Genomic DNA, 19,535 nt, shown 5'->3' on the forward strand with positions numbered 1-19,535 from the left:
TCTTATCCCTCCGTCCTCTTACACATCTCTGCATCCCCGTATATGCCCATCCATCCACTTGCATAGTCATCCATCCCTTCATCTTCATACACTTCCCTCCATCCCATCTGTGCCCAGTTCAGCCAGCTGTCCATCTGTCTGTGATCACACGCATTCATTCTTCTGTTCACCCATCTATCTTCTTCCACGCTTCTGCCTATCTGCCTGTTTATCTGGGCCCATTCCAGCTACCCCTCCTCACACAGATGCCTCAGCTTAGATGTTCTCCCCACTTTCTGCCTGTCAGTATACGCTCTCGGCTTTTTTAAGAGACTTGAAACACACTTGTCTGATCAGTGCAGTTTCTCAAAGTTCCCCACCCTTGACTAGTGTCTGAGATGATTCTGAGGCATCTCACCAGCATCTTACTTGCTACAACCCAATTTTATCTCGTCTGTTCTTAGCACCCCCTTTCCCAGCAGGGATAGCATCCCCAAAGGTGCTGCTTCCCTATCTGAAGGAGATGTCCTGACAGGCCGTCTGCAGGAGGACTCAGACCTGCTAGGGTCTCCCCCAGGGCCAGCTTCACCCTGGGGCTCTCTCCTTTTCAGATGGGCTCAGGCAGTGGGCTTTCACACAAGGAATGGCTGGATTGTGCCCATGTGGTCCCACCTGTCAACAGGACCCAGGAGCTGATGTCTAGAGAGGGAGAAAAGAGCAGGACAAGGATGGAGGGTGCTTCTCCCATCCCTGCCCACCGCCAGCTGCCTGCAGCCTCCCCGGGCTCACCAGGCAGCTCAGTGATTTACCACCCTGGGTGGTGTCTTCTGCTATGGATTCATTTAATCACTGTTTTCCCCCAAATGTTGACATCCACAGCATCTGATGGACATGGTTTTCTGTAATTTAATCACACTTCATGCAAAAAAGCACTTTCTTTTGCTTGTTTTCATTTGCTGCCCCTTAATTATTTTATTAGGAGAAGGAGCAAGTGGTTCTTCTCTGTTCGTCCTCTCTATGTCACTCATCATTGCTTAGGTGTCTGTCACATCTCCGCTCAGTTGTCTCCTTTTACAGATGAAGGGATCGAGTCTGTTAAGCCCTCCTTACACGGGGGCTGTTTCCAGCCTTTGCTCTTCCCTGTTTTCTCTGTCTGCTCCGTTTTCAGCTGAACTATACTCCTAATAGCACGGGGACAGATTTGTGCGTGGCTTTTAGGGTACAGTGCTTTCCATTTTCTTCTCAATCTCTTTCTGGATAATTGCTAGCATTCGGTTTGCATTTTCGGTCGCCACTGAGCTGATGTTTTCGGGGAAGTGAGCATGGTAACTCCAAGATATGTTTCCGTGGAGGCTGCAGCTCATTTGGAGCCATGAGTGGTAAAGGAAGCAAGGCTTGATTTTCCTTGTGTGCATCCCGGTGCGTTTATGGAGACAGTGTTACCACCTGGTGGGGCTGTACCATGATGTCCTTCTGCAACGGTCTTGCACCCGGCTGTAATTTGGCTGCCCTGACAGCCTCAGCAGCACGCTGTCTCCTCTCACTGCCTCGACTCCCTTTTCCCCATGAGTTATGAGGGTGTTGGGCAGCTCTGATCCATCTCTGATCTCTGTCGAACTTCACCGGTGACGTCTTCTAGTGCCATGTCTGACCGCTTGTTCTCACCTTTGGTCTCCTGACCTTTAGCTGCTATAAATCCTTGCAAGGACTTTTCTCATGTGTCAGGGCTGCTTGGTTTCCCTGGGAGGCACCTTGTCAAATGTGTTTCTGAAACCCAGGAGTATTTTGAGAACCGAACAGCCCTTGTGTGTGCACAAAGGCTTGATGAAGCCTCGAAGGAACCTCATCCTCTGCTCATTCCCCTGTCCTGCTTCACCCCATGTCATGCACGCACACATACATGGTTTTATCCTTGCCACGCACAGCCAGTGTAGCAATACAGGAAAGGTTCAATTGCTAAGGATCATTAATGAATGTCAGTTTGCGCTCCCGTCCAGAAACCTGCGAAAATTCAATTAGGCAGCTGATGCCCAATGAGCTGTATTGCCCCACTCGCAAGATGCTAACTCAAACAGCTCAGCAAGGCATCATGTTATTGTAGAGAGAGAAGAAAAGCCAGGCAGGGAGACAAACAGCATAGCATGTACCAAGCAGCTGCCCCTTCCCAAAGCACGGCATGGTTAGGTTGCAATCCTTCCACCTGATTTCCTGGGCAGGGAATTGCAAGGACAGCTGCCTGCTTCCCACCGCTGCTATTAAATAACTTGAGTTTGCTGGTGACAAGTCCTGGGGCTCTGTCACCTCTCTGCTGGGAATTTCTGATGTGTGCATTTGGTTTGCATCCGGCAACAAGCCATGTAGATACCAGAGTGGCAATGACTTGCTGGTGTGAGCGCCTGTCTGTGCTGTGGGGCATTTGGCGGGCGCAGCCTTGACATGTTTCCCTAAGGTAAAGGTCAGAGGAATGCATCTTGTGAGACGGAGGTGGTCCGTGAGTCCTGATCCCCTGGTCCTTGCCAGCTGATTCATTCTGGTCTAAGGTTAAAATAAATCATTATCAGAGCCAGGAGGAAAACTTGGGCTTCCCTGGCCACCAGCACAGTGTCAGTCCATGCCCCAGTCCTTCCTTCACTTCCTATAGAAGTGATGGTAAGATGCTATTTCCAAGGCAGTCCTGCCCAACGGGGCTCCAAGCTCATCCGGTTTTCTCTTCTTCCTCCCCACAGACAGCCACATCCAGTATGAGCGGGTAGGTGCAGATGTGACCATGAAGTGTGGCTCCATGGACTGGGATGCAGCTGTGACCTGGACGGCCAATGGCACTGACATCGATGAGTCCCACCTGAACGGGTCCTACCTGATCCTGAAGAATGTCGACCTGACACAGAGCGGCCAGTACTCCTGCTACGAGGGCTCCTCCTGGCACCTCAAATACCAGACCTACCTGAGGGTGGGAAGTGAGTACCCTGGCATGTGACACTGGGGGGGACATAGCCATGCTCTCTGCTCCCATACTGACCCCTTACAGCCCCCTTCTGCCATGCCAGCTCCTGTACTGTCCATACATACGGTTGCCTGCTGCACCCCACCATATGAGCTCCCCACGGTGTACTAATCCCAGCAGCAGGACGCTGGTATCAGCCGCTCCTGCCCCAAACTTTGCATCAAAGCCAGTAGATTAAATGATGCCCCAGGAATAATTTGGGAAGGGATGTTGTTTCTCCATCTGGCCCAGTGCCATGACCACCATCTCTGGAGGTGGAAAGAGTTGGGGCTGAGCTGTCCGAAGGGATTGCAACTGGGAAGGAGAAGTCCTGGCTGGGGTTACTGCAACATGGTTGTTTCAGAGGAGCAGCCAAAAGGTGGTGGCAGTTGCTGTGTCTTTGCAGAGCCCCTGTGTACAGGCGTGTTGGAGGACAGTAGCACGTTTCCCACGATTTTGCGTATCTTAATGCAAAAGCTGATTCACAGGTCTCAGTGCGGGAGATGAGAGTTGTGCTATATTTCACACAATGCTGAGAGCTGATAGCAGCTGTGTGTTTGGTGGGCTGCTGTGTTTGTACAGCTGATAGCAACCGTGTGTTTCGCAGTACGGCGTCTGCAACCGGCAGTGGTGGGCGTCTGGGAGCACCAGCCGGCGTAGCCGGCTGTGGGATGGTAACTGCTGTGGAGGATGCTGCGAGGCACCAGCTGTGAGGCTCACCAGCTGGGGATGCATCGTGGAGGTGTCCGTACGTTCCCAGGTTTGGAGGACATGGCAGAGCCTTTCTCTGCTCCTTGTCTCACCTTCCGCACCTTGCATCAGAGCCAGGGTGGCATTTCCATCCTAGACCGTGGTTCAGGGGCAGAGGATCGCAGGAGGACCAGCCGTGGCCTGCGTAAGCCCTGCAAATCAGGCAGGAGGGGCTCACTGCAGCTGTAGGTCAGACTGAAGAAATCCAGGTTTCAAGGATGCTGCACAGTGTCCATCTCATGGTTTAGGGTCTGCTGGGAGGGATCCTGGCACGTGGGCCAAGGGGAAGGGGTGCTGGAAAAGCTGAAAGGCAATGTGCGAAGCAGGCGAGGGGGGAGCAGTCAGCGTAGGGCAGGGGGTACGGCAGTGAGTAGGTTTCGGGGCTGGGAGCATGGCAGTCAAAAAGGCAGTGGCAGATGAGTCAGGGGCCTCTCAGCCGCGCTGTCGGGGCGAGGAGGTGCTCACGGGTAGTTTGGAGGCAGGGAAGGCAGGAGCGGGGTGCAGTGCAGGCAGCAGCAGGAGGAGGCTGCATGGCTCCTCTGCTTGGGCATGTGCTCGCCAGGTCTCCTCTGGGGAGAGGTCCCAGGCCATGCCAGGGCACGGGGGGCTGCAGCCCCGGTCTGGAAGAAATGAGGGGACTGAGGAGGGGTCTGCAGCCTCCAACCGCCTCCTCTGCAGCTGTGGCATCGCTGTGACTTTGCAATGGCTCTTCCATCTGCTAAGCACCTCGCTAATAGTAATCCCTGTCAATCCGCTCAGGGACCCATGGGAATTGCTGAGCGTTAGAGCCCAAGTCCTGCTGTTTCCTATTACCATGTGTTCCCATTTGCTGGCAGCTCACAGCCCCCATGAGCACCAGGCAGCTGAGGAGCCCGGTCAGACACCGCAGGGGCCACCAGCCCCAGGAGAGAGGGCGACAAATAAATAAGTGAATGCCCGGTGTTGTTAATGCAATTAAGTATGCAAGGAACTAATCAGGTGAGATGCTTTTAGAGGTAATTAATTTAATTGCCTGGATTTTAATTTAATGTTCTCCACAAGGTTTCTTTTCCCAGTGCTGCCACCCCCAGCCCCTGCCTACAACCGCCCCAACTTCCTTGCCTCTGTGGGGTGTAATTGATTGCCTGGAGATGTGCAGGCTGCTGTGGGTTTGGGAGCATCCCAGGAGGGGATGGAGATGGAGATGGAGATGGGCAGCTCACGGGAGGTTTGCAGCATGGCGTTGTGGCAGCATCCCTGCCACAGAGTGCAATTGGAGTCCTCGCGTGGGATGTGAGCAATCCCAAACCTGGGATTTTGGGCACCCAAACCTGGGATCTGAGGGATCTTGGACTCGTTTCATTTCAATTGGATGGGAAGTTGAATGAACACAGGCCTGTGCCTGCATTTTCCCCTCTTACTGGGGCAACAAAAAAGGTGATGGCAGCAGGAGTGAGGGTCTGGGGGCTGCAGAGGTCTGGGGATATTGTTAAATAAACGACGGTACCTGGAACGTGCTCCCCAAGCGAGGCAGGGGCACTCCTGGGCAGACAACGCTGCAGGAAGGATGTGGGGAGGGAGCAGATCTGTGGCGAGGACCGAGAAAGGGTGTCAATTAGCAAAGCAAGCTCCGTCATGGGGGTCAGCGAGTGCAGGGATAAAGGGAGACCTGCCAGGAGTCAAGCTGAGCAAGACCTTGCAGAGGAAATGAAAAGAGGGGTTAGTCATATAAATACAGAGCAAACAAGGAGAAAAGAGCAGAGCTGGCTATGCAGCCAGGTTTCAGGGGAGATTAAAGGTAAGCTCGGCAGAGCCTGGTACCAAATGAACGCCGCCAGGTCCAAGCGGTGATGCTGAGAGCAAGGGCAGAGCAGGCTGGGGGAGAAGAGGGAGGATAAAACCTGGAGATGGTTCTCTGCCGTGGAGGCACCTTCAAAGAAAATGATGCATTGAAGGCTTGGGGAGCACCTCATCCCCAGGTGAGGACACCTCCTGTTCATTAGCAAGGCTCATTAGCGGCTGAGAGGTTATTAGTGGTACCCAGTACCATGGGGAGAAGTGACGTGTCTCCTTGTGCTTGAGAGAAGGAAAAATCTCAATCAGGCAGCCTGACCCCACAGCACAGTGGGGCCACAGGGTGCACTTGGAAGAGGGACCAATTAAAGATGTGGAGACAAATGGAAAATGGGAGGAAAATATAAGGGGGACTTGCCAGGGATATATCACACCAGATTAACCTGATAGCTCTCTTTGATAAGGGAACTGATTTCTGAAGCCCAGAAACGTGGTCGATGTAATCTGTCTTGACTTCAGTGAAGTATTTGCTAGGATGCCACATGGGAAATTATGAGTTAAACCAGAGAAAATGTGGATTAGTACAAGAGTTGGAACAAGGCTTAGGAAATGGCTAAAGGGGATCAGATTGTGCTGAAAGGGGAGCTGCTGGGAGGGATGGGGGATCTTCAGCATCGGCCTTTGGACCACTCTCGGTGGTGTTTCCTGTAATGGCTCTGGCCCAGAAGGAGCAGGGAGCTCCACGGGAGCAGGGTGGGACACGCCAGTGGCTGCAGAGGGACCCCAGGATTTCTGCAGTGGGGATGTCACATTGGAGGGGCCAGGATGGTGCATAAAGAAGCATGAAGAAGGTGTCTCATCGATGCACTTCAGCAGACAGGCAGGAGGACACGGGTTGCTCAGCTGGTCCTTGGGGCAGGATTTGACACCCAGGTCCACATCATGGGGGACATGTCCAGAAGCCCAGTAGCACCCAGGGCACTGCAGATGGCTGGGGGTAACAACTGGGCTGTCTTGTCTACTGCAGAGATGGGGACACCAGTGCACATGCAATGAGGGCAGCGTGCATCCAGGGATGGGGTGACATGGAATGGAGAGGCCACCTCGGAGAGGAGGAAAGGCCCACAGGCTTGCTTATCCCTAAGTGTCCGAGATCACCGATCTCCGGAGTGTGACTCATCCCAAGCACAAACCAGCCCAGGGGAAGGTGGCACTTCTCCAGGGCAGCCTCTTCCAGGGGACTTCGAGCAGCGACATGTTGCTCTGCCTCCTTTTTTCAGGCAGCTGAGCATGGGGTGAAGCACAGGAGAGCAACCAGGATGCTCTGTGTTTATCTCCAATGGATCATCTGCCCTGCAGCCTGGAGAGCGGAGGATGCCCAAGCGTGGCCAGAAGCAGCAGGCGATGGGGCTGGGGCTTTTTGCACACTGGGCATCCCAGAGCTGAGCCCTGGGCTGAGCACCAGGAGGGAGAGGAAGGCTCCGGGTACCGGGAGCACGGCACCGGGCTCCCGGCTGCGCCTGCGAGCAACAGCTCTGCGTTTGGAAATGCGTGGCTGGAGGGCCCGGGGAAGGATATAACAAAGACGTTGGGAAATAATGCGCTCTTGAGGTTTGGCACACGGCTCCGTGCATTACAGAATGTTATAAAAATACTGCTAATGGGCCAGAGAGGAGTGGAAACGCGCGGCGGAAAGGCTGCCAGAAGCCGGGGAGCGCACATGGGAGCGGGGAGGCCTTGTGTGCAAAGAGGGGAGGGAAGGAGGCAGCCAGGGCGGGCATCCGTCCTTCCGCTCCCATCCCTCCATCCCTTTCTAACCTGTTTATCTCCATCCGGACCCGGCAGCTCTGCCCATTTGCACCTCTCCCTTTGCCCCTCTGCCGGGATTTGGGCATGCCCAAGCAATGCCAGCTGTGCTGCTGACCGCTGCCTAATGGGGCTGCTGCTGGGTGGGCTGGGATGCCTGCAGGGATGGGGTCTGCGTGAGACAGAAAATACAGCAAAATCTCCTCCAGCAGCAGAGACACAGGTCAGGATGCAGGCAGTGGAGCTGCCCTCCACATCGCAGTGGTGGCACGGGGGCTCGTAGCCCGGTGCCAGCCCCAGACCTGCCCCATGGGCATCGCTGCCTCCCAGGCGATGGTGGGGAAGGGACTGGCAGAGGGCAAGCGGCTCCGGGCTGGCCTCCTTCCTCCGTGTCTGTCACTGCAGTGGCTGGCGAGAGAAAGGGGAAAAAACATGCGGTTTGACGGAAAACGACATGGAAAAACAACCAAATTAACAGAAAAACAAACAAAGCAAAACCAGAGAGAGGGAGGGGGGAAGGGGCAAAGCAACAGGAACCACATGTGAGCGGGGAGGCCGGGAGAGCCCGAGTGTGTTCTCTGGCCTGATTAGCAAACGATCAAACATCGGCCACTAATAAATAATCAGAGCCTCCCTTTTCTCTGCCTTAGAAGTCCCTTTCCTCCCAGCTGGGCTCCAGCTGCAACCGGAGGTTGGACTGCAGTTTGCATCTCTTTTTTTCTTGTTTTTATAACTTTTTGTCTTTTTCACCCATCCAAAATAAAGAAGAAACAAAGAAGGTAACAACCTCTCCATGTAAGACGTGCACCTCCGGCTCCCCAGGAGAGGGATGGAGCATCAGGGCAGGCGTGAACATCCCATGATGCTAAACACAGCCTAAACAGCAGAGGAAGGCAGTGCCAGGGACCGGTGTCTGCCCGGCTGCCTCTGTATGTTGGTTTGGTGGGAAAAACGGCAGGAGGGCACTGCCAACACACTGGCTTGGGAACACAGAGCTGTGGCTGGCTCCGGCAGCCGGCAGTGAGGATGCCTCTGCCTCGGGGCAGGGTGCCGCAGGTCGGACCAGTGCTCCTGCCGCTGGCACGGATGCTGATGGAGAAGCACGGGCTCGGGGTCAGCGCGTGCAGATATTTCCCTGCTCGTGTCCAGCGATCTGTGACGCAGGGCTTGTCTTTTTTTTTTTAAAAAGCCCTTTTGATGGATTTTTCCTCTATGAACTTATCCAATCCCTTCCCGCGGCCGTGTAAACTGAGGCTATTTCGAGAGCAGCAAGTTAAACATGACTGCGACCGTTCCCTGGCACCAGGGCCAGCTGGCAGGGAGCAGCGCCCACCCCTGTGATTCATCCCTCTCACCCTCCAAATGTCCTCCTGCCCCTTGGGGACTGCCCCGTGCAAGGTCAGCCCCAAGGCTGTGCCCAAGCAGTGCCTGGGACAAGACTACAGTAACCTGGACAAAACAGGGATGGAGCTAATAAATTTAAGCGTGTGGCTGCTGATATTCCAGCATCGGGAGATGCACCCCAAAGCTGTTGGGTTTATTGCTGTGGATGTGGTTGGCTTTTCCCCACATGCTCGCTGCGCTGAGGGCTGGGTAGGTGCAATGGCTTTGGGGGGCTTCACAGTCAAGCATCACCCTCCTGAAAGCCGTGGGAAGGGACCATTGCAGACAGGGTCAACCAGATTGCGAGAGTGCCTCGTTCATCGATATTCGGCTTTATTTCACGAGGCACGCATGCTCTCCAATGCCGCCTTGCCCTGCTGAACTGTTTGTTCGTGGCTGGGAAAACTCAACAGACGAACTTTGCTGCCTGTGCCCAGATTTTGGGTCTTGGCCCCGGCTGGGAGCTGGAAAGGCATGCTGGGTAACGATATGCAAATTGCCATCCCTGCTTTTTAAGGAGAAGGCCAAAAAAATAACCCACCCAAAAACCCCACCACGCTCCCAAATGCAATTAGTCCTAATCGAATTAGGAGCCGGACTAGAAAAACAAACACTTTTACAGGCAGCGGGCGACCTTTCTGCCCTGTCCAGCGGGATGCACGCTGCCGTGCCGCAACGGGAAGGGCTGAATGAAGCGGTGCCCCGTGGCCCGCGTGTGCACGCACTCACACGCTTGCACCCACGTGTGCACGCACCCGCACCCCGCTGCATTCCTCCCGTCCTTCCCCTTGCCGGGCTGGGCAGCCTGCCCAGCTGCAGCATAGCAGAGTGATGCTTCTTTGGCTCGCTGTGTAAAATATGATAATCTGGGGCAGCCGGTGTCAGAAACAATAAAAATATCCCCTCTCCCATCCTTGCAGCCTCCCTCTTTGCGCGGGGGAGCTGGGGGCGGCGGGGAGCGTGCGGCGGCAGGGCGAGCGGAGCGGCACGTGGCATTTATTAGGTGCCGCGGCATGGGACCGCAGCGCCGGCGGCTCTGCCCTGGCCTCGCTGATGCTGTGGCCTGTGGAGCCCCTGCCTGAGGGAAGAGCATGCCCGGGAGGTGGCCAACGCTTGCAGAGTCCCATGTCCCATAGCGTGTCCTCGCCGGCACCTGAGGGGATGTGGCTCCACGCTTGACCCCAGTGACTGATGAGCTCATGCTGGGTTGAGTGCTATGGAGAGCTCACAGCTTCACTCTTCTCCTGAGTTGTGGTGGGAGCATCACATGGCATGAGAGCACCAAGAAGCGGAAAAGGTGGTCATCCCCTCACTAGCCCACTCCCCAGGGTGGAGGTCGGGGAGTCCTGCAGTTGCCGGTGACCAGCCAGAGCCAGGGATGGAGCGTCCATCAGAGAGAGGGTGCTCCCAGGTGCAAGGACCCCCTTGGCAAGCAGCTGGTGGGGTCCCAAGCTTTGGACCTAGGTGTGAAATGAGCCCAAAGGCTCCCTGTGCATCCCCTCCTGCAATGGGGCTGAGGATGAGCTCACGGGATGGGGCAGGGGGACAGCCCAGCTCTTCCCCCCTGCCCCATACCAGCAGCTGCCGGGCTGGAGGAGAAGAGGAAGAAGGGCTTTGGGGCTTGGCACCTTCCTGGGAAACCCTCCCCATCCTCGTCGAGCACAAATGCCGAAGGCTGCGTGCCGCGCCAGGGTCCCATGTCCTGGACGGATGGCAGCGCAGCCTCCTCCCGCTCTCCTGAGGTTTGTTTATCCTCCTTAACATGACTAAACCAGCCACATAATTAAAGAAGCCCAAGTCCAGTCTAAACAGCTTCCCACAACCCCTGCTCCCCATGCTGGGAATTAGGGATGCCCGGGACTGGGAGGACAAAGCCTTCTTGGCCACGGGCTGGGACCGTGCCTGCCGGGGGGAGCAGAGGAGACACACGCTGGCTCTCTGTTTGCGCTGGCCTCTGCACCAGGAAGGATTTTGTCTCGGCTGCTCCTAAGTGCCCCTTGTCAAAATATTTGGCGTGAGCTTCCTGCCACCCGCCGGCGGTGGGTCCCCAGCTTCAAGGGTGCTGGGAGGAGAGGGACCGGCCACCTCCTGTTGCTGCAGCCGTGGGGCAGGGAGCAAAGGGGTCGATGGTCCGCATGTTGGTGCTGCTTTTCCGTCTCCACCCACACCTCCACACAGCTGTGGCACTTAGTTAAAAAAAATCACAGTCCGCTTCCCAGATGATGCTGGAAGAAGAAACCACACCACTGTCACCAGCACGGGTTACAGCTCTTGCCTCTCACTAGCCACATGTGCCCATGTCTGCAGGGACCCAGGTCAGGTAGTCTCCCCAGGGATGAGAAGAGCCCATGGTGGGGACCCTCTGCAGCCCCATCCCTGCCTCCTGGAAGGAGAGGAGATGACAGGCAGCAATAAATCCTCATCTTTTCCCAGCTCCTAGTGCTTCTCCATCCCTCTCCAAAATCACTGGCAGCAGCTGGGAACCGCAGTGGGGCCCGGGCAGGCAGTGAGGTCCCAGCCGAGGGCTCAGCAGGGTCAGGGCAGGATCCAGTGTACTTCAGTGTGAAAGACATTGTCATTAGCTATGGTTTCCCGAGCTGGTGCATCTGCTGTAAATAATTTAGCAGAGTAAATGTGTGCTAACAGCAGGTCAGGGTGGGGAGGAGAGGAGAGGGAGGAGAGTCTTGGGTCTGGAAAGCAGGGAAGGGCACTGGGAATAAAGTGAGATTATTTTCCTCTCGTTAGCAGGACGGGGTGGTGTCTCCCCCCCCGGAAAAGGAGTCAGAGGGTTCCCATGCCCGATGGATCCCTTCTCTCCCCAGTCCCCTCCCGAGCTGTCAGCATTGGTACCAGAGGCAACTGCAGGACAATTTCCAGTTGCTCTTGCTCCAAGCACTTTAATGCTGTTTAAACAATTACGCAGTTGATAAATTTTGACAAGAAGAGATAGAAATAGCCTGGGAGAGCCACGCAGTAGAAATGCTCTAAACAGATGTCCCTTTTCTCCCCCTCCTCTGCTCCCTGGGGGTCTTTATCGTTTGCTGCCAACTAAACAAGACAGTGTTTGCATGAGTTGGGATGGTGGGGAGGGGGAGCAAAATGCCTTATTAAAATGGTTTATGATACCATCCCTAGGGTGACGGCTGCTTGTTTTCTCTCCAGGATGGTCTTCTCTGCACCGATGGGAGCTGTGCACAGCCTGCCGAGCACAGATGTGGCTAACGGCAGGGTGTTCATCCCCCTCCCCGCCAGCTCACAGGGTACCAGACTGGGCAGCCTGGCTGCTGGTGATGCAGGGAAGGGAGAAGGGTGTGGGGCGTTTGCCAAACGCAAGTGAGCAATGACAGTCTGCTGTGCCAAGCAGCGTGGGGAAATTTGGTTTCACTCTGGGGACGTGAAGAGCCGGAGCCCACCAGTGGGCTGAACCTCATGCAGCAGGGACCAGCGTGGCTCCCCAGTGCTGCAGTTTGTCCCAGCTGAGAGACGTGGAGGACAGAGCAACCACGAAACCAGGACCAGACCAGAGTCAGGTCCACAGGGGGAGCTTGGTGTCCTGCGTGACTGAGCTCGGACATGTAGGGAGAGGAGATGGATGCTGCTGTCCATCTCTGGAGGCCAGGAGATCACTCAATGGATCACTCAGAAAGCTGTATTTTTGCTCATGTCGGGCTGCCTTGTTCTGGATGTTTTTCCTTGCCACAGCCTTATCAGTGTGTGCGGCTTTGTGCTGAGGACGCCCCAACTCAGTGCATGTTTGACAAGGAGCAGCCTTGCACTGCATGGGTTGTCACGTGTCGTGGGTGCGTGTGCCCTTCCCTCTCAGGTCAGGGAAGAAAGCAGAGGGTTGCGAGCAGCTGTCTGCCTTTCGGCTGCTTTCTGGATGCTGCGCGACCTGTGTTGGTCCGAGCCGGCGCCTGGGGACTCTGGCAGGCTGGAGCCAGGGAGCTGTGAAATATGTTGTGTGTATGGCGAATGGGCTGGGATTCGTTGTCTGTTGTCTTTGGAGTTGACGTGGTGCCGTTCACTTTTTTGGGGAATCCCTATTGCCTTTCTGAATCCCTGCCTCTGATGGCAGGGGACAAGCTGATGGCGTGGCCCACAGGTCCCAACACACACTTCTCCCGGACAAGTGCCTAAGGCGGTTCGTGCTCCCAGAGCCATCCCGGAGGCGAGGCGAGAGGCCAAAGCATCCGGCACTGCACAGGCATTTGTCTGAGCACAGAGCGGAGGGTGCTGGGCAGAAAGGTGCCCATGCGGGTGTCTCTGTGCAGGTGTTGGTGCAGGGCATGACAACCTGCCCACGCACACCCGTGCGTCACTGCCCGCATGCAGCAGCGTCCCTGCGTGTACAGCGGTGTGGTTGCACAGCCCGCAGGCAGCTCTGTTGCTTGAAAGACGGTGTGCAACGGGTTTGAATTGCCTTTGCAAAGAGGGGATCCTGCCATGGAGGGTCTCTGGCTGCTGTGGGCACATTTGTGGCTCCTGATTGACTTCCTAAAGCTCAGTCCTCCGGTGCTGGATTCGTCTCTGCTCTCTGCATTTGGACCCAAGTTGCTCCCCCTTCCCTCTGTGCCTGACTTCCCTGAGTCGCCAGCCAGGTGCAGGTGCCCTCTGCAAAGGCTCTTTGGCCTCATCAGCTTCTTGCTCCTCTTCCTCCCTTGCCCTCACCGAAATGCAGGGACCTGGACTCCAGTGCTGCTCTGGGGACACAGGACAGCCCCTGCCACCTCCCATTCCCCTCCCTGCCAGGGAGAAGAGCCCCAGCTCAGTGGGAAGCAGGGGAATCAGAGCCGAAGTGAAAAGGCAGAAGGGAAAACTGAGGCACAGACCAGGGAGTGATTTCCCAAAGCCACAAAACTGGGTTTAGAAACCAGACTGATAATTCAGTGCCCTCCTCACCCTACATGGCTTCCCAAATGGGGTGTGCTGGGTTGCCCCCCCCCCCTCCCCCCACCCCAGGGCTCCCACCCACCACAGCCCACCCCGGGGAGCAGTACACTCCCGTCACACAGGACTGGGTGCCTCTGCATTGCACCACGGAGCGGGGACAGCCAGCCTGGAGGCATTGCCCATGGGCAACCTCCACACATGCTCCCCTTTCTGCCACAGCCTCCGACATCCAGCCCTTCCTCCCATCCCTCCTCCCACTGCCCAGCCAAGCAAGCTAGAGCTGGCTGAGCATGGCTGGCCACCATGTGGGTTTACCTCTGCTTCCTTCTGCTCCCTGCAGTGGCTCCCAGTCTGCAGCAGGGAGACAGAGCCGTGAAGCCTGGGGAGGGGGGAATTCCCGTATCTCCCGCTGACCTGCTGCGTCGGACATTAAGCGGCAAAATAAGGTCCGGAATCAGACCACTGCAATCGTCCTGGAGGAAGAGAGCATGGAGGGACATAGCTGGTCCCATGGCCACCCCTGCTATTCACATTAATGCAAAGCAAGTGGGAAAACCCTGCTGGGTTGGGGACTGTGTAAGAGCACCAGGCTGCTCCTTGCTGCAAGTGCCAGTGGTGACACGTGGCTTTTGCAAACCAGCCTTGCCTTGCTGGAGCAGCATAAGCACACCAACAGTGCTCCCATTGCCTCTGGAGACTCGGGAGGGGAAAAAAACACTTGCTTTTTTAGCTGCCAAGGCAGCATTCGTGGGTGTGATTTTTCCCGTAGCAGTGCAAGGGCTACTGTGTCGGCCCACAGAGGATGCTGAGGGTTTTTGTTCAGAAAAAGAGTGGTGGGCTTTTTCATGGCATTAAAAAGCTCACAAAGCTGCTGTGACACAGAGCCGTTGCAGGCATCATTTTGCTGCATTCCCTTCTCTTGCTTCCCTGTCTCCTGGCGACTGGTGGATCAGAGCAAACCTCAGGGATGACTCGCACTTGGGGCAAGCAGAGCAGCTGCCTGGGGCTAGCGGCGATGTGAGGTCTGTGCTGCCACACACCTCCAGGGCTTAATTATGATGAAAAAAAGCAAAATTGCAGAGAGCACAGAAGAAACCTACTGCAGGAGGGTGCCAGGATGGAGATGCCCCAAACTGTGAGTTTGTATTGGGACAGGCTGGCCAAAAAGACCGTTCTGGGGCTTTCGGAGCCAAGATTGAGCCAACTCTGCCAAATGCTGCATACGTACAACAAAGAGACAATTTTACCTCCTTGCAGACTGGTCCCGGGATGTTATGGGAGAAGTAATTTGAGAAGGACCTTGGAAAACCAGAGAAAGTAAAGAAGGATACAAAGGGAGCAGGGGGAACTGCCATAAGGAGAAAGACTTAAAATAGTCTGTTCAGTGGCTTCAAGAGGAGCTGGAAAGATGCCCTGACTTCCGTTGGTAATTACCTCCAGGCAGAGAAGGTACTGGGTACTAAACCAGCAAGCAAAGCCGTAACTAGAGCCAATGACTGGAAGCTGAGCACAGCCACGTTCAAATTAGAAATGAGGCTCATATTTTTAATAGAAAAAATGATTAAGCATCGGAACAAACTGCCAAAAGCAGTGGCGGCTCCTCTGTTGCTTGTTATCTGCAGAGCAAGGTTGGCTGCCTTGCTGAAAGATGATTCAGTCAAACACGAGTTATTGGGCTCAATAGAGGGGTAACGGAGGGACGTAATGGCCTGTGCAACCCAGGAGGTCAGGTGAGATGAACTAATTTTCTCCTGTGGCCTTCAGGTCGGTGAGTTAAGGAAGGTGCATATCCCTGTCTTGCAGATTTAGCTTTGCGGTGGGTTTCTTTCGTCGGATAATGTGACTTGGGTGTTTGGTGGTGTGGAGCAGGGCTGTGAGGACAAACCTGCAACACAGCAGGCTCTAGGGCATTCAGAGGGTGCTGCATGTCCCTGCTTAGGATGGGGCTGAGACCGTGCCCCTCATCCCCTGCATCTTCTGAGATAACTGGTGCTCATATCTGGCCCGAAAGACAGTGGGAGAGGAGAATGTATTTTATAAGGAGCAAAATGAGGTGGGTGGGGAAGGGCAGAGCTGCCCTCACTGGGTCTACACTTAGTCCACCCCTGTGCAGGGATGCTGTGGGACGGTGATGGGGACGATGGTGGCTTTCCAGATGTCTCAGCCAGTCATGCTCCCTGCAGCGCTGAGCTGCTCCGGCCAGTGCAGGGAAGTTAAGCGAGGCACTGAGGGCAGCTGTGAATGAGCACCCTGCAGCAAGGTGCCTGGGAAGGGGAGGGTTGGCAGCAGTCCTGCAGGGCTCAGGAGGAGCATGGCTCCTCACCCTGCTCTATTCCAGCTCCCTGATGCCTTGGCTTTGTGTGCACCCTGCTTCCGGCCAGGAACCAAGTGGTGGCTCAGCACCGGGGTGTCTGCAAGGCATGGGGAAGGCAGAAAAGCAAAATGGACCAAAATGGCATGAGATGGCTCAGGGCTGAGAAAGGGAAGGGAGGCAGGGAGGAAAGACTCATGTGAGACATTAGTGTGAAGGAGAGGAAGCTCCGCAGCCCTCCTCCAAAGGAGGGATTGACAGAGAGCTTTTGATGAGGAGCCGAAAGGAGATAATGTGCCATCAAATGGCAGTGGGGAGGGAGCTGGGAGAAGCTTCCCGCGAACCTCTGCCTCCAGCGTGCAGACAGGAGGTTGGCACAGCGTACCCAGAAGCACTTACCTCCCTTAATGTCCAGGCAGAGCCTCCCAGGCCGCCCCATTAGGAGCTGCCTCCCCAGGCGAGCTGGCACAAAGTGCTCGGCCAGCCCAGGGAGCAGTCGTGCCACGGAGCCAGCGATGCCGCCTCCAGCCCCAGCTCTCCCAGCCCCTCCGACTGGGCATAAGGCAGGCCCTGAGAGTGCAGTAGGGCAGCACACCAGTTTAGGGTGAGACCAAGTTAGTTTGTCTCTTTTCGAAGCCACCTGACCCCTCCAGGAGCAAGAAGATCCGTGCATCACTCAGGAGATGCCATGCACCCTGCAGGTCGTGGTGCTGCATCCTTGTCCGAAGGTGCTGACACTGCACAGGGGGACACAGCCCAGGGCAGGAAGAACTGGTGGTCCAGAGTAGCAAATGGGCCGTGGTGGGCTTCCAACTAAGCTGGATGTGCGGGTTTTCAGGCTGCTATTGCTTGTGGGCAAAGCAGCACCCACCACCCCAGGCTCTCCACCAGCCCGCCTGCACGCAGCGGGCACGGGTGAGCTTGTACGGGGCAGGCAGCCCAGCAGAGACACAAGAGGAAGGGGACGCAGCCCCAGTGCAGGGTTCCTGCCGGGCAGCTTTTCCCCACAACAGATACTAACCCTGTCTGCATGCCGGTGGCTGCTGCCAGACATGATCCAGGGCACGTATCGGCAAGAGGAGCTGGCTCTCCTCGTGCTAGGAGGGGGCCAAGTCACATTCACCTACTGCTCCGGCAGCAGCACTCCCTGCTTTGCATGAAAGAGGCACTTTGATTGCTGACATCTGTAGACAATCAGATAAGAATTAGAGTTATTCCTCTCGGCATAAATGGTATTTCTAATCTCATAATCCCTTAATATTGTTCTCACCAGGATGTGGCCACTGCTAATCCCTGAGAGTTTGTTCTTGGGCAAATTTCAGGGAAGCCAGGGAGGTGCGGGAGGAGGGGTTGGCCGCCTTCCCTCCCCTCACCCCCAGAATCCCTCCCGGGTATGAAGCAGGCGCAGAAGAGCCAGTCAGGCAGCAGCCCCTCTTGCCAGCCAGAGGATGCTCACGCTGGGATGGAGGTGTTTGCAGACCCCTTTCAGCACTGCTGCAAAGAGTCCCTGCGGGTCTCCCTGTCTGCGTCCCTGCCCCAGGTTTGTCTCTTGGCTGAGCATCTCTGTGGACTGGCAGCAAGCTCCAGCCTGGTTTTGCCACTTGGCTGCTTTCTGAAAGCAGAGGCTGATCCTTGAGGAGCAGTCTGGGGCCTCTATTTGTGTGCTGAGAGGTGCAGTGAGGGCAGCATCCTGCTGCTGCGGGGCTGCAAAGGCCAAGGTCCCCAGGCAGCTGAGAGTGGAAGGTGCTTTGTAAGGATCCTGCACTACATGTGGCCCTGATTTTGCGTCCTCTTCATGCTAGAGTGGGGAGAACCACTTGGGTTGCTCCTTGCCCCCGTCTTGATGTTGGTGCACTGGATACAGACGTGCCTTTCTCCAGCAACCCAATGTGCCCTTCCCTCCTGGCCACCTTGCAGGCACGATCGAGGTGGGAAGGGGCCTGCAAACCTCCCGCCATCTAGCCAGAACAGGCAGGGATTGCCATTTCTCCTGTCCCTGCTGCATCTTTCCTTCTCCAGCCTGCTCCAGCTGTGCCGCACTAGCTCCACCGGCTGATACCGAACCACAACAGGGGCTTGCACACAAGCTGCCAGTGGGAGCTGGGATGAAATCCATCCTGGGTGGTATTGGGCTCCCCTGCTGCCTGCAAGCGATGTGCAACCTGCCATGGTGCAGGGGTGGAAAACCTGCCCCAGATCCTGTCCCATCCCAGTGTGCCGGGGCCGCGTTAGCAGCTTCTCAAGGGAGCAGTTTGCAGTGCAGAGGTGAACGGAGGGGCTGGGTGTGCCCATCTCTGCAGATACGGCTCTGTGCCTTTCCTGTCTTCTGGGTTTATTCTCTTTCACAGCAGCTGTTGCTTCTCCTTCCACTTCAAGTTTTTCCCCCTTTTTATTCCTCAGACAGGTTGGAGAGGCAGCGCAACTGCTTCAGCCGCGTCCTGAGCATCTTCTTCATCTTAGCAAGGTGAAGGTGTTGGAGATGGCTTGGTAGCGATGAATACTCAACAAGTCTGCCTCTGTCCGTGAGGTTTAGAGACCCCCATGCTGGTAAAAATGCCCATGGGATGGGCATGCAGCAGGGCAGAGGGTGCAGGAGGAGCCTGCTTCTCCCAGGAAGAGTGCCCATCACCGTCCCCTCCATGCTCCTCTCACCAGCATCCTACCTGCCAGGGTACCAGCATCCCTCCTCTCTGCCATGCTGAAACCTGCCTGTCATTGCCTTGCAGCCCCGAGCAATTTGTTACTATAGCTACGTTTTTCCATGCAGGGAGAGCTCAGATCTCTGCCGGGCTGAGGTCTCCCTCTCATTTCTGCATGGCTGGAAGGAAAGAGGGCTTAGCCTTGAGGCCAGGCATTGCAGACCGTGCCACAGGGATGCCGTGGTGGTGGGGCTCAGGATACAGCCGTGCAATGGTGCAACTTGTCCAGGAGTCCCTTAGCTTGCAAACGCTGAAAGTCTGCAAAATCCCTGGGAGGAGAGGTGTGGATGGTGTTGGCTTGTAATGAGCTAGCATAACACCGCAGTGCATTTCTCTCCTGCTTTCTGAAGGCTGGTGATTGGAGAAGGAGCTGGCAGGTACCCTCATTGCACTGGGAGGTGCCAGTTTTTGGGGAGGGATTCCTGAGGGTTTTGCCCAGCAATGGGTTTTGCTGTTCACTGGCAACTTCGGAAAAATGCCCTGGAAGTCAGAGCCAGCTGAAAATTTTTGGTGAATCAGGAAGTCAGAGAATTAAGCAGTTGGGTTCAAGATTTTGCTCATTTTATTTTTGTTGGATGAGGTTTTAATGAAATTGGAGGGAGCTCCAAAAGGGAAAGCCCTGGAAACTCAACCTTTCATTTAAAATCACTAGCAGCAAAAAAACTGCTGCTGTTGTCGTGTTTCCATTGGAAGGGAGCAAGCTGCAAAGCAGCCACAAATGTGCAAAACCCTTTGGCGTGGCCAGATCCCTGGTGTTCACCAGGGTGAGGTGCGGGTAGGACAGTTTGCTCCATCCCCATTTGCGTGGCCCCTTGGCTGCAAACAGGCGCTGCCTGCACTGGCTGGGGAGGGGATGGGTCCACAACTGTGGGTGGGTGAGCAAACACCCTCCTGGGCACGCTGGGGCTGGCATGGGTGCAGAGCTGCCAGGGCAGAGCAAGGGCTTACCAAGCCCCGAGAC

General features: G+C 55.8%; 1 protein-coding gene across 1 annotated transcript in view; it reads left to right on the forward strand.

The window, feature by feature from the left end:
- The window catches only part of CNTFR (ciliary neurotrophic factor receptor), a 191,961-nt gene that overhangs the window by 129,790 nt on the left and 42,636 nt on the right, over positions 1-19,535 (forward strand). The window contains exon 4 of the mRNA XM_072859795.1: positions 2,706-2,936. Coding sequence (XP_072715896.1) covers positions 2,706-2,936 — 231 coding nt within the window. The remainder of the gene's footprint in view (positions 1-2,705; positions 2,937-19,535) is intronic.

The sequence above is a fragment of the Ciconia boyciana genome, chromosome 4 (assembly GCF_034638445.1).
Source record: "Ciconia boyciana chromosome 4, ASM3463844v1, whole genome shotgun sequence".
Lineage (NCBI taxonomy): Eukaryota > Metazoa > Chordata > Aves > Ciconiiformes > Ciconiidae > Ciconia > Ciconia boyciana.